General features: G+C 37.0%; 2 protein-coding genes and 1 long non-coding RNA gene across 4 annotated transcripts; all 3 read left to right on the top strand.

Annotated features, from left to right (window-relative positions):
• The first annotated feature begins 526 nt into the window (after positions 1-526).
• On the top strand, positions 527-2,543 carry LOC148732095 (uncharacterized). The gene is made up of 4 exons (XM_088756578.1): positions 527-662; positions 972-1,205; positions 1,696-1,958; positions 2,325-2,543. Exons 1-4 carry the CDS (start codon positions 533-535, stop codon positions 2,541-2,543), a joined length of 846 nt encoding a protein of 281 aa, XP_088612704.1. The 5' UTR covers positions 527-532.
• A 2,485-nt stretch (positions 2,544-5,028) lies between these two features.
• On the top strand, positions 5,029-7,891 carry LOC148732094 (uncharacterized). 2 transcript variants are annotated; one of them, XM_088756404.1, is made up of 6 exons: positions 5,029-5,302; positions 5,644-5,715; positions 5,850-5,921; positions 6,276-6,347; positions 7,376-7,447; positions 7,743-7,890. In XM_088756404.1, the coding sequence occupies exons 2-6, from the start codon at positions 5,684-5,686 to the stop codon at positions 7,816-7,818; spliced, it is 324 nt and encodes a 107-aa protein (XP_088612530.1). In that variant the 5' UTR covers positions 5,029-5,302; positions 5,644-5,683; the 3' UTR covers positions 7,819-7,890. The 2 variants fall into 2 exon arrangements, with proteins under 2 accessions (XP_088612530.1, XP_088612531.1); XM_088756405.1 differs by lacking the exon at positions 5,029-5,302 and having other exon boundaries at positions 5,315-5,715; positions 7,743-7,891.
• A 4,213-nt stretch (positions 7,892-12,104) lies between these two features.
• LOC148732093 (uncharacterized) lies at positions 12,105-13,948 on the top strand. Its single transcript, XR_015999818.1, has 3 exons — positions 12,105-12,219; positions 12,527-12,598; positions 13,875-13,948. It is a non-coding gene; the product is annotated as an uncharacterized LOC148732093 (long non-coding RNA).
• Positions 13,949-14,172: the final 224 nt, after the last annotated feature.

Below are 14,172 nucleotides of genomic sequence, written 5' to 3'. Positions count from 1 at the left end.
TTAATTCATTGTTCCCTTGGAAGGTGCATAAAAGAGAATTTAAGCAAACTGCATAAACAAGGTCAACGAGGACGAGACAGGACCAAACTAAAAGTTTGACGAGCCGAAATATAATCTGCGGGTGGTTTTCATTTCGTGGCCGTCCTCTACAGAACGACAACGGGATACCGCCAATTCTTCAGGAGTCAGAAATGTGGAACACCGAAAGCGAATAAATCAAGTTTCTATTCTATTCTTTAATGCAGTCAGTGCTGCCATTTTCTCAAATTAAACCGAATTCATTTCTTAGCTTCTCTTTTGGTTGACACTATCGCTGAGACTGCTTAAGACTCCTAATTTTTCGAGAACCAGTTTGTGTAAGAAGGTGTAAAGGAGATGTAACAATTTCCAATGATAATACATCCTGGAATGCACCTACTACTGTAACTTAGTGAGTGGCCACATGCCACCATATGGATGAATGGATGGATGGATAGATGAACTCAGTTTAAATGCCTGATTATCTTTATATTTTATTCATAGAAAAATACCGATGGGTGTAGCAGATGACATGTGGCACCACGTGTGTGTATTGTGGAATATTCGTAAGGGGCTCATGCAGGTGTTCAAAGACGGCGAGAGAAGATATGGTTCATTTGAATTCCATTTCACGCCGATCGAAGGTACCTTTTGTAGAGAAATTAATGACATTTGCTCAATGGCTTCAGCGAAAGTGTCATTTTTTATTTGTCTGGTTGATTTTGCGTTGCATTTTTCCACATTTACTTTCTAACTAGACCATCTTCAACTTATCGTAATAGATAGCTGATTTTAAACGAGAACGCCGAGGTACAATTAACCTCTGCGATCAAAAAATTAAGCTGAGGGTTAAATTCGTGAGTTAACGAGCTTCCGGATGATTACATAATTTTTTTCATAAAATTTAAGAGTTGTAACAAAATTGCTACAATCTCTTAACCTGTTGCACCCAGGGGAAGGAACCATGACCATTGGTTTCAGAAATTCCAGCGAAAGTGCGTCAATTGCTTTGGGTGTATTGAGTGGATTCAATCTATGGGGTCACCCAATGCCAGTCGAGGAGATACTGCGCATGTCATTTGGATGTGACAGCGAAGATGGTGACGTGAAGGCCTGGAAAACAGTCAGAGAAGGGTTGCAGAAAGAAGTGGAAGTAAAATGGTTTCGAACCTGCAGCGATAGAGGAGGCAAGTTCATAGTGACGAGAATTTGATTGCAATCAGTCCTTAATTTATTGCTCTAAAGTTTGGATATGAAAAGATCCTTTTGGCTGGTTAAGGGAGTTTTGAAACTGAGCTGCGAAACCACAAGAAGAAACGAGCGAAAAAAGTTGCAATTTCTCACCTTGCAAATCCAACTCTCGTTTTCCGTTACACCATAATTCAAAAAACTTTTGTTATTAATCCATGTTGGGAAAGGCTTTATAATTAGTTCTACAGCTGATTGAGAGAAATTAGTCAAGGGAAGAAATTTGGAACCATGCTCGACTCTGAACCAAGAACCGCTGCATCAATGTCGCAATTTAATCAACTTTCTACTATGATGGCTCTTGAAATTTGATGTTTTGTTGGTTCGCTCAACACGTTGTTAAATGTTCCTTGTTTCTTGGTAATTTATCGATAGAGTTTACGATGATCTTTTGTAAATAAAATGCGTTTAATTTTATTTCTGATCCAGGTGGCCGACTTGTCGTGGACACTAACGTCACCCAGTTTACCCAGTTGGCTGTTCTCATGAGCCCGCTATACAATAGATCACATGACTGGCCTAGTGAGTGCCTGAAGTTTCGTTACATGTTCCGGGGACCTGGGAAGAAGACACTTACAATTTACCAGAAGACAAAAACCTACCGTAAAATTCCAATCTGGATTTCAGGAAGCAACACTGGCAAGAACTGGCTTTACGGAAAAGTTCCTTTGAATTCTCTCTCTGAGTTTCAGGTATGTGTCTCGGGATATTATGTTAGGAGCATATTCTGCTCGGAAGGGATAAATGTTTGTGCTGACGGTATAAAAAAAAATGGTTTCCAGGTTTTAAGCATAGAAAAGTATTAGAAAAACTTAACCAGTTGCCCATTACCCGCAACTTTCCATTGTATTTTACTGCGAATAAAGCTTTCCAACAGAACGATAGTTCTCCTCGAAAAACAGTTCCGTAGCGTGGCGTAAAGTTCTTTGTTTATGCAATTTTCTCCATTTCCATCTCCACTTTTTTTAGTTTTTCGAGGATGACGAGTTACAGTGATGGACCATAAATATGAGATTTTTTTGTTAAATATTTTTGCTATCGTCTGATACAATAAACAGGTGCTAATAGAAGGAAAAACAGAGACAAGGGAAGACCTGATAGCATTGGCAGGATTGTACATTGAGGAGGGAAACCTTTGCCAACACAAACCCCTGTCAGCTAAACGAGGTACGGTTTTAGTAGAAACATTCCTTAAGTGCACTAAACCGCATTCACATTGTGGAGAAAGCTTTTGGAAAGGGATGAAAATTACACTCTTGAAAAACTGCACAAACTGACAAATTAACAAAAGCGACACTTTCCATCTTTGCCTTATCGACTTTTCGGAGGATAAAAGAGGACTAACAGACGTCGCCTTTTACAAAATTGACACAAATTGACAAAAGCATCACCTTCCATCTTTTCCATATCGACTTTTTGAAGGATAAATTACCTCCCTTCAGCGGTTTCTTAGTTTGATTCACGAACCTAGCATCACAGCATGGTTGAATATAATGTTGGTCCTCCTCTTCGCTTCGCAATCGCACGTTTAAACAAAATATGCTCAATTTTTTCTTGAATGTGTAAGGGGTTTTCAATATTTTCAATAATTATCTGATTGGCCACAATATTTACAGACTGTCCTTTTGTTACAAAAAAAATACCAGCTCCATTTTGTCTCATCAACTAACAGTTCTTTCATCCTGTTTCAGCCTGTAACGAAACATTGACTAACAAGTCGGGATATTTCTTCTCTCCTTTATATCCGGGACATTCTCTTGATGACATTCTTTGCAGATGGCTCATAACCGTCCCACAACGTCATATAATCCACTTGAAGTTCCAAGAATTCAGACTCAGAGACCACCCCACATGCGATAAATGTTTTGTGGAAGTTTTTGATGGTAGCGAAAAAACTGGACCCTCGTTGGGCAAATTCTGCGGCTATCTGTTTCCTCCAGATTTCTTGTCTTCCTCGAATCATTTAACAGTTTTTCTGAGCTGTCACGGAAATTTACCTGTGGCCAGATTAAAGGCCTTGTATCATTCTGTTTCAGGTAAATGAAAATCACAAAGTTTATTGCGTTTTTGTTATGATTCCTTTTTTCATTCTGCTTCCTTGTTCAGTACTTAAGGTGTGGTCTCCATGCTGGAGATAGAGCTCATTTATGGGTGGAAGAAGGCTGTTAAGAAATCCCCTAAGGTGTCAAATACGATTCATTATTTTGTATTTAGAAAATTTGCCCAAATCTAATGAATACCATCCATGATATACCTTTCTTTGGTTGAACAAAATGCGAAATACCAAAGAAAACCAATTCAGGATTTTGAATATAAGTATATTCTGTTCTGAGTGCATTTAAAAGAGACAAGTCTTTTATTATGCATTAAATTTCTGATCAAGGTTACCAGTAGTACTCCATTCACAGTATTCTTGACTAACGTCTTTGAGCCCTTCTATTTCTTTCCAGTACTCTTTTATGGGGGTATTTAAGAGCTCTTCTTTTCTTTTTCCAGCCAAGGACAATGACGAACCATCCTGTTCACGTCGGCAAAGGAAACAATCTTTGGGTCTCGTGCTCTAATTTTATGCTTCTGATTTACTGTTTGCGCGTTTTCCTATCATCCCAGATTTGGACGTTAGTTGTCAGCTTTAGTCTGAATGATAGTATTGTTTTCTCTTGTTTTTAGGTTGTCCATCGAGCTGCAAATGTGAAGATTTCGGTGAAGGCAAAGACAAAGGGATTATTGTAACTGGAGTAGACTTGCTCAGTATTCCATCTAATCTCCCCCCTAATACTCGAGCTGTGTAAGCCATGAAAAACTTAATAGTTTTGTTGTTTTTCAACTTCATCATTGACATATCCACATTGTTTTCCTTTTCTTTGTTAGCTAGCTGCTCTGTTGGTTTGTGATGATTAGAATTCTATTCTTGTTTACTGCAAGTTTAATATTTCTTTCAAGGTTTTTCCGGAAAAATCAGGTACGTCAGTTACAAGAAAAGGCCTTTGCAAATCTCGACAAGCTAGAATATATGTGAGTAAACTTTACATTTGTTGATTAAAAGAATTAAAAATCTGCATCAAGATTTCTGCTATAGAGTTAGGTGAACTGGCTGGGGAACTTAACGAGCTGATTACTTTTTTTTCTAGAGACATGAGCTTCAATATTCTGCTTCGCCTCAGAGAAAACTGCTTTCAAAATGTCCCATTCGTCGAAACTATGTTAGTATGCATCACGACATTTTAAGGGTAATTTTTTTTGCCGAGTGAGTTGTTTCTTCATTTAAACACTGCAGTCCTCGATTGGGAAAACCGCATAATACGGTCTTTTTTGTCTTTACACTAGCATAACCGCCTCCTGGTTAGCTCAGTGGATAGAGCGCTGGACTGTTGTGCGGGAGGTCGAGGGTTCGAGTCCCGGCCGGACCAACACTCAAGGTCTTAAAATAATTGAGAAGAATTTGCTACCTTTCTATAATATCAAGAAATGGTTAGATATTCTAGTCTTCTCGGATAGGGACGAATAAATGGAGGTCCCGTCTCCTGCAGGGTTGGGGTAGGAGACGTTAATTTCCCACACACGAGATTACTGTGATGGATGTCCTCCCCTGGAGTGGGATGGGTGGGAGGGTGGACTAGCACGAATGGTTCCTATGTTCCTTTCTAGTCCTTCCCCACTGCAAAAACTTAATGCAGTGAAAATGGACTAAATTAAATTAAACTAAATTAAATTAAATTAAATTAAATTATAAACCAAGAAAATAAGGTGGTGATGCTGTGATCTGATATCCAAGAGGGTTTTAAAAGCTGCTATCCCATTTCAGATCCAAATGGTAACATCTGGGCACATTTGCTTGCCCAATGGTGACAAAAGCGAAACCCTCTACTGTCGTGTATATCTATTTAGCTGTCAGAAGAGAGTCGCTTTAAGGCTGCTATCAGTTATATGTTCATTAAATTTAACGCTGTACTTTTTGTTCCAGGAGACTGAACTTCAACTTCTTACAATCTCTTCCCAACGGACTCTTTCTTGAACTTCCTAATTTACGCGTTCTGTAAGTATTTGTGTACCTTAAAGGCCGACCCTCATCACAGGTTTGTCACTATGGATCGATTTTAATCAAAGGCGGAAAATCATAGTGGGTGCAGATGAACGATTTTCCATTGTGCTCGATATAGTGTAAACGACTGACGCTTGCATACTTGTTCTTATTACGCATCCTATTCTCTAAAATGTCGGCGCAAATTTACCTGAGCAATCACAGAGTTTATACATCGACAACTCGCATTCCTTTCAACACGACTAAAAACTGACTGTCTTTGATTTGGTCATTAGACTTCATTCCACTTCATTTTACACAATTTAAACTCAGTGAAATTGATTGATTTGCTTCAGAGATTTAGGGAAAAACCGTCTTCGCAAAGCAGTAAAAGGAATGTTGGATGGACTTTCTAGTATAGAGGTTTTGTAAGTGTTAACTTCTAAACTACAAGTTACCCAATTAAATTTGCAATACTCTATTTCTCATGGGAAGCTTTTAAAATGTCTTCAACGACCTTAAGTGGAGATGGTCTAAATTAAAATTTCATATTTGCTCTCAGAGGCTTGCGTTCAAACCAGATTGAGAGAGTGGAATATGGTGTTTTTGAAAACAAAACTACCATGACCAATCTGTAAGTATTGCTATCCTTCATTTATTTCAGGTAATGTTTCCCGTGACTTAATTTGAAATAATTATAGACTGTTTGTGATGTGTCGAAGTCTTTATTAAGTAATCTTAGCGGTCCGTGTACAGATTATAATGGGGTTTAGTTTTTCTCCGTTGTGAAACTCTGAAGACCCTATGAAGACTTCTGAAATGAAATTGTTTTTAGAACAAGATTAGAAATTAGAAATTTTCCTGGAATTCCTTTTAGATCAAGATTGAAAATTCGAAATTTTCGTGGGTTTTCTTTTCCTTATTTTTCGATTAGGTTATGTATTATGGTTTTGTATCATTACTTTTTTAATTGGCCATTTGCAATTAGGTATCTTCAGGATAACAAGCTCAAAACATTACCAGAAGGCCTGTTTGAAGATCTTTCAAAGCTGAAAGTGTTGTAAGTATGGCAATCCAAAAATTGGTCATCATTACAGAAAGAAACAAACAGTTTTAAAAACTAAGAATAATTGGTTGCCTACTGGGGCCTGTTTCTCGAAAGTCTATGTACTTACTGCTCTCGAAAAGTTCTTTTCGATGTGTTTACGTTCAACGTCGTAATGTCATAAGTGTTGAAATTCAAACAGTGAAGTAATCAGAAAAAGAAATAGAATTGATTGTCTTTTCATCTAACATCTATATTACTGTTACTTTGACTCATGGTATACAATAAAGCTCTAAGCCCATAAAGTTACCTGTACTTCCTATATTTCTTGGTATGGTAGTTAAAAAGAGTTTTGGGTTGCATCAAACTAAAATTCCTTTAGCCGCACGCTATCTAAGTTCCTTTCTCCTGCGTACTTGATTTTACATGGATATTGATAGAGGAATTTACAGAACAGTCACATCAGGAAGTAAAATGTTGGGTGGCGTAACCATTTGACTCCTCAAGGTGACAAGCATCTACTTTCCTCTCGCAATATCACCCCTGAATCGCACATTAAGGTCAGGAGAACAAAGGAAAATCATCACAAACCAAGGAAGCTCTCGATTGTTAGACAAATTCCCCTAGTCAATCACAAAAGAAAAGAATAGAGAAGAGTATAGAATATATGAATATTGATGTTGGGGTATAAATAGTCAAACGATGATAAAACCAGCTGATGACGGTGGGTAATGATCATGGTAGTGGTTTACAAGATAGGTTTATTCTCATAATAATAATTCTTGGCACTGTTTGACTAACAATGTTATCAATAGAAATAACATAGGCAGCCGATCAATTTTGTGGTCCTATCTCACCTTGAATACCTGGAAGCTCTACACAATTCTATTGCGTACAGTGTACTTCGTTTCTCGAAATGGCCAATAAGATAGAAAATTCAAGTGAAGACCATTCAGCTGCTCCACGAAATGTTTGAATTATCAGTCTTATGACAGAGGTAAATTTTGATTTTACTGTCATCCGTATTGCACTTTATGCCTCAGAAACTTGAGTGGGAACGAGCTAACAACGGTGACGAAAACAACTTTCAAAGGACTCAAATCACTGGAATATTTGTGAGTAGAGGGTTTGTTAATGCTATGTGTCGTGACTTAATTTGAAATAATTGTAGTTGTGACTATTTGTGATGTGTCGAACTTTTTAGGGGCCTTTGTACAGATTACGACAAGACTTTGTTTTCTCCGTTATGACACTCGGAAGACCCTATGAAGATTTATCCTTTTATGGAATTATTTTTAGATCAAGACTAGAAATTCGATGTTTTCGTGGGTTTTCTTTTCCATATTTTTAGATTAGGTTACTTATCATGGTTCTGTATCATTACTTTTTTATTTGCCCATTTGTAATTAGGTATCTTCAGGATAACAAGCTCAAAACACTACCAGAAGGCCTACTTGGAGATGTTTCAAAGCTGAAAGTGTTGTAAGTATGGCAATCCAAAAATTAGTCATCATTAGAGAAAGAAACACACAGTTCTAAAAAGTAAGAATACTTAGTTGCCTACCGGGGCCTGTTTCTCGAAAGTCCATGTAGTTACTCCTCTCGAAAAGTTTTTTTCACTGTGTTTACGGTCAACACGGTGATATCATAAGTGTTGAAATTCAAACAGTGAAGTAATCAGAAAAAGAAATAAAACTGATTGTCTTTTCATCTAACATCTACATTACTGTTACTTTGATTCAGGATATACAATAAAGCTCTAAGTCCATAAAGTTACCGGTACTTCCTATATTTCTAGGTATAATATGTGAAAAGAGTTTTGGGTTGCATCAAACTAAAATCCTTCAGCTGAATGCTATCTAAGTTCCTTTCTCCTGCGTACTTGATTTTACATGGATATTGATAGAGGAATTTACAGAACAGTCACATCAGGAAGTAAAATGTTAGGTGGCGTAACCATTTGACTCCTTAGGGTAACAATCATCTACTTTCCTCTCACAATATCACCCCTGAATCGCACATTAAGATCAGGAGAACAAAGGAAAATCATCACAAACCAACGAAGCTCTCGATTGTTAGACAAATTCCCCTTGTCAATTACAAAAGAAAAGAATAGAGAAGAGTATAGAATATATGGATATTGATGTTAGAGTATAAATAGTCAAACGATGATAAAACCAGCTGATGACGGTGGGCAATGATCATGGTAGTGGTTTACAAGATAGGTTAATTCTCAGAATAATAATTCTTGGCACTGTTTGACTAACAAGTTATTAATAGAAATAACATAGGCAGCCGATCAATTTTGTGGTCCTATCTCACCTTAAATACCTGGAAGCTCTACACAATTCTATTGCGTACAGTGTACTCCGTTTCTCGAAATGGCCAATAAGATAGAAAATTCAAATGAAGACCATTCAGCTGCTCCACGAAACGTTTGAATTATCAGTCTTATGACAGAGGTAAATTTTGATTTAACTGTCCTCCGTATTGCACTTTATGCCTCAGAAACTTGAGTAGGAACGAGCTAACAACGGTGACGAAAACAACTTTCAAAGGACTCAAATCACTGGAATATTTGTGAGTAGAGGGTTTGTTAATGCTATGTGTCGTGAATTAATTTGAAGTAATTGTAGTTGTGACTATTTGTGATGTGTCGAGCTTTTTAGGGGTCTTTGTACAGATTACGACAAGACTTTGTTTTCTCCGTTATGACACTCGGAAGACCCTATGAAGATTTATCCTTTTATGGAATTATTTTTAGATCAAGACTAGAAATTCGATGTTTTCGTGGGTTTTCTTTTCCTTATTTTTCGATTCGGTTATTTATTATGGTTTTGTATCATTACTTTTTTATTTGCCTGTTTGCAATTAGGTATCTTCAGGATAACAAGCTCAAAACACTACCAGAAGGCCTGCTTGGACATCTTTCAAAGCTGAAAGTGTTGTAAGTATGGCAATCCAAAAATTGGTCATCATTACCGAAAGGAACAAACAGTTGTAAAAACTAAGAATAATTGGTTGCCTACTGGGGCCCGTTTCTCAAAAGTCTATGTACTTACTGCTCTCCAAAATTTTTTTTCGCTGGGTTTACGTTCAACGTCGTAATGTCATAAGTGTTGAAATTAAAAAAGTAAAGTAATCAGAAAAAGAAATAGAACCGATTGTCTTTTGATCTAAAATCTACATTACTGTTACTTTGATTCAGGGTATACACTAAAGCTCTAGGCCTTAAAGTTACCGGTACTTCCTATATTACTAGGTATGGTAGTTGAGAAGAGTTTTGAGTTGCATCAAACTAAAATCCTTCAGCTGAATGCTATCTAAGTTCCTTTCTCCTGCGTACTTGATTTTACATGGATATTGATAGAGGAATTTACAGAACAGTCACATCAGGAAGTAAAATGTTAGGTGGCGTAACCATTTGACTCCTCAAGGTGACAAGCATCTACTTTCCTCTCACAATATCACCCCTGAATCGCACATTAAGGTCAGGAGAACAAAGGAAAATCACCACAAACCAAGGAAGCTCTCGATTGTTAGACAAATGCCCCTTGTCAATCACAAAAGACAAGAATAGAGTAGAGTATAGAATATATGGATATTGATGCTAGGGTATAAATAGCCAAACGATGATAAAACCAGCTGATGACGGTGCGCAATGATCATGGTGGTGGTTTACAAGATAGGTTAATTCTCAGAATAATAATTCTTGGCACCGTTTGACTGACAAGTTACCAATAGAAATAACATAGGCAGCCGATCAATTTTGTGGTCCTATCTCACCTTAAATACCTGGAAGCTCTACACAATTCTATTGCGTACAGTGTACTCCGTTTCTCGAAATGGCCAATAAGATAGAAAATTCAAATGAAGACCATTCAGCTGCTCCACGAAACGTGTGAATTATCAGTCTTATGACAGAAGTAAATTTTGATTTAACTGTCCTCCGTATTGCACTTTATGCCTCAGAAACTTGAGTAGGAACGAGCTAACAACGGTGACGAAAACAACTTTCAAAGGACTCAAATCACTGGAATATTTGTGAGTAGAGGGTTTGTTATTGCTATGTGTCGTGACTTAATTTGAAATAATTGTAGTTGTGACTATTTGTGATGTGTCGAGCTTTTTAGGGGTCTTTGTACAGATTACGACAAGACTTTGTTTTCTCCGTTATGACACTCGGAAGACCCTATGAAGGTTTCTCCTTTTATGGAATTTTTTTTTAGATCAAGACTAGAAATTCGAAGTTTTCGTGGGTTTTCTTTTCCTTATTTTTCGATTCGGTCATTTATTATGATTTTGTATCGTTACTTTTTTATTTGCCCATTTGCAATTAGGTATCTTCAGGATAACAAGCTCAAAACACTACCAGAAGGCCTGCTTGGAGATCTTTCAAAGCTGAAAATGTTGTAAGTATGGCAATCCAAAACTTGGTCATCATTACCGAAAGAAACAAACAGTTTTAAAAACTAAGAATACTTAGTTGCCTACTGGGGCCTGTTGCTCGAACGTCCATCTACTTAATGCTCTCGAAAAGTTTTTTCACTGTGTTTATGGCCAACACGGTGATATTATAAGTGTTGAAATTCAAACAGTGAAGTAATCAGGAAAAAAATAGAACCGATTGTCTTTTCATCTAACATCTACATTACTGTTACTTTGATTCAGGGTATACAATAAAGCTCTAAGCCCATAAAGTTACCGGTACTTCTTATATTTCTAGGTATGGTAGTTGAAAAGAGTTTTGGGTTGCATCAAACTAAAATCCTTCAGCTGAATGCTATCTAAGTTCCTTTCTCCTGCGTACTCTCAATCAGTTTAAATCTCACGTACTCCAACGCTATTCCGCTGCTTTTCGTACAAACTATGACGTCACTAACTTCAACACCTGGAAGTCGATCTGCTGCAAATGCAGCAAATCACGTGATCTTCTATTAGATGGTAACTGTTGCTATTAGGACTTTCTATCGGCCGCATAAGGGATTTATTCATATCGTTTTCGTTTTTGCTTTTATTATTGTATATACTTTTTTATATACTTTTTACACTGTCTGTTGTTTACATAGTTAGTATTTGTATATTTCTCGTAAGGGCACACTTAATTTGGAGCCTCGCTCTGTTGCGTGTCCCGCACCCTTGTCCTCCGTTCTCTTCTGTGTCTTGTTCATATGTATATTTTAGTCCTTTTAGTATTGTAAGTATGGTGAAAGCGATTAAATAAATACTTGATTTTACATGGATATTGATAGAGGAATTTACAGAACAGTCACATCAGGAAGTAAAATGTTGGGTGGCGTAACCATTTGACTCCTCAAGGTGACAAACATCTACTTTCCTCTCACAATATCACTCCTGAATCGCACATTAAGGTCAGGAGAACAAAGGAAAATCATCATAAACCAAGGAAGCTCTCGATTGTTAGACAAATTCTCCTTGTCAATCACAAAAGAAAAGAATAGAGTAGATTATAGAATAAACGGATATTGATGTTAGGGTATAAATAGTCAAACGATGATAAAACCAGCTGATGACGGTGGGCAGTGATCATAGTAGTGGTTTACAAGATAGGTTAATTCTCAGAATAAAAATTCTTGGCACTGTTTGAATGACAAGGTATCAATGGAAATAACATAGCCAGCCGATCAATTTTGTGGTCTTATCTCACCTTGAATACCTGGAAGCTCTACACGTTTCTGTTGTGTACAATGTACTTCGTAAGTTCTCGAAATGGCCAATAAGATAGAAAATTCGAGTGAAGACCATTCAGCTGCTCCGCGAATCGTTTGAATTATCAGTCTTATGACAGAAGTAAATTTTGATTTAACTGTCCTCCGTATTGCACTTTATTCCTCAGAAACTTGAGTGGGAACGAGCTGGAGTATTTGTGAGTAGCGCTTTTGTTGATCGCTAGATGTCGTGACTTAATTTGAAATCATTGTAGTTGTGACTATTTGTGATGTGTCGAACTTTTTATTAAGTAATTTTAGGGGTCTGTTTACAGCTTATAATAGGATTTTGTTTTTCTCGGTTATGACACTCTGAAGACCCTATGAAGATTTCTTATATGGAATTGTTTTTAGATCAAGATTAGAAATTCGAAGTTTTCGTGGGTTTTCTTTTCCTTACTTCTCGATTAGGTTATTTATTATGGTTTTGTATCATTACTTTTTTCTTTGGCAATATGTAATTAGGTATCTTCAGGATTACAAGCTCAAAACATTACCAGAAGGCCTGCTTGAAAATCTTTCAAAGCTGAAATTGTTGTAAGTATGGCAATCCAAAAATTGGTCATCATTAGAGAAAGAAACACACAGTTCTAAATAGTAAGAATACTTGGTTGCCTGCTGGGGCCCGTTTCTCGAAAGTTCATGAAAGTCCGTTTCTCGAAAGTCCAGAGTGAAAAAGTTTTTCTCAGTGTGTTTACGGTCAACATGGTGATATCATAAGTGTTGAAATTCAAACATGAAATAATCAGAAAAAGAAATAGAATTGATTGCCTTTTCATCTAACATCTACATTACTGTTACCTTGATTTATGGTATACAATACGGCTCTTGGGCCCGTTTCTCGAAAGTTCCGGTAACTTAACGGGCCCAAAGCTATGTTTTAAATTCAAAATTTAAAGGATAGGAAACCGGGTTCTGGCACATAAACCAGTCCTTTCTGTTTCTTTAGATGAGAGTTTTCTTGTATCACTTTGAAAACTTTTGAAATCCCCATCTTGAATGAAAACAGAACAGCTTTACGGGCCCGTTAAGTTACCGAGACTTTCGAGAAACGGGCCCCTAAGCCCATAAAGTTACCGGTACTTCTTATATTTCTAGGTATGGTAATTGAAAAGAGTTTTGGGTGGCATCAAACTAAAATTTCTTTAGCTGGAGGCTCTCTAAGTTCCTTTCTCCTGCGTACTTGATTTTACATGGATATTGATAGAGGAATTTACAGAACAGTCACATCAGGAAGTAAAATGTTAGGTGGCGTAACCATTTGACTCCTCAGGGTAACAACCATCTACTTTCCTCTCACAATATCACCCCTGAATCGCACATTAAGGTCAGGAGAACAAAGGAAAATCATCACAAACCAAGGAAGCTCTCGATTGTTAGACAAATTCTCCTTGTCAATCACAAAAGACAAGAATAGAGTAGAGTATAGAATATATGGATATTGATGTTAGGGTATAAATAGGGTTTCAAACGATGATAAAACCAGCTTATGACGGTGGGCAATGATCATGGTAGTGGTTTACAAGATAGGTTTATTCTCATAATAATAATTCTTGGCACTGTTTGACTGACAAGTTATCATGGAAATAACATAGTCAGCCGATCAATTTTGTGGCACTATATCACCTTGAATACCTGGAAGCTCTACACATTTCTGTTGTGTACAGGGTACTTCGTTTCTGGAAATAGCCAATTAAGATAGAAAATTCAAGTGAGGACCATTCAGCTGCTCCACAAAACGTTTGAATTATCAGTCTTATGACAGAAGTAATTTTTGATTTAACTGTCATCCGTATTGCACTTTATGCCTCAGAAACTTGAGTGGGAACGAGCTAACAACGGTGACGAAAACAACTTTCAAAGGACTCAAATCACTGGAATATTTGTGAGTAGAGGGTTTGTTAATGCTATGTGTCGTGACTTAATTTGGAATACTTATAGTTTTAACTATTTGTGATGTGTCGAACTTGTTAGGAGTCCTTGTACAGATTATGAAGGGATTTTGTTTTCTCCGTTATGACACTCTGAAGACCCTATGAAGATTTCTCCTTTTATGGAATTATTTTTAGATCAAGATTAGAAATTCGAAGTTTTTGTGGGTTTTCTTTTCC

Source organism: Stylophora pistillata, chromosome 4 (assembly GCF_964205215.1).
Source record: "Stylophora pistillata chromosome 4, jaStyPist1.2, whole genome shotgun sequence".
Lineage (NCBI taxonomy): Eukaryota > Metazoa > Cnidaria > Anthozoa > Scleractinia > Pocilloporidae > Stylophora > Stylophora pistillata.
The sequence above is the reverse complement of the archived record's forward strand: the minus strand, read 5'-3'. Positions and strand labels throughout refer to the sequence as shown.

Bases quoted from the DNA above. Each gene is read 5' to 3' on its own strand.
- LOC148732094 (XM_088756405.1), top strand. From the start codon at position 5,684: ATGTTGGATGGACTTTCTAGTATAGAGGTTTT. The intron at 5,716-5,849 runs GTAAGTGTTAAC...ATTTGCTCTCAG, and splicing joins CTTTCTAGTATAGAGGTTTT to AGGCTTGCGTTCAAACCAGA. The intron at 7,448-7,742 runs GTGAGTAGAGGG...ATTTGTAATTAG, and splicing joins CTCAAATCACTGGAATATTT to GTATCTTCAGGATAACAAGC.
- LOC148732095 (XM_088756578.1), top strand. From the start codon at position 533: ATGGGTGTAGCAGATGACATGTGGCACCACGTGTGTGTATTGTGGAAT. The intron at 663-971 runs GTACCTTTTGTA...TGTTGCACCCAG, and splicing joins CCATTTCACGCCGATCGAAG to GGGAAGGAACCATGACCATT. The intron at 1,206-1,695 runs GCAAGTTCATAG...TTTCTGATCCAG, and splicing joins AACCTGCAGCGATAGAGGAG to GTGGCCGACTTGTCGTGGAC.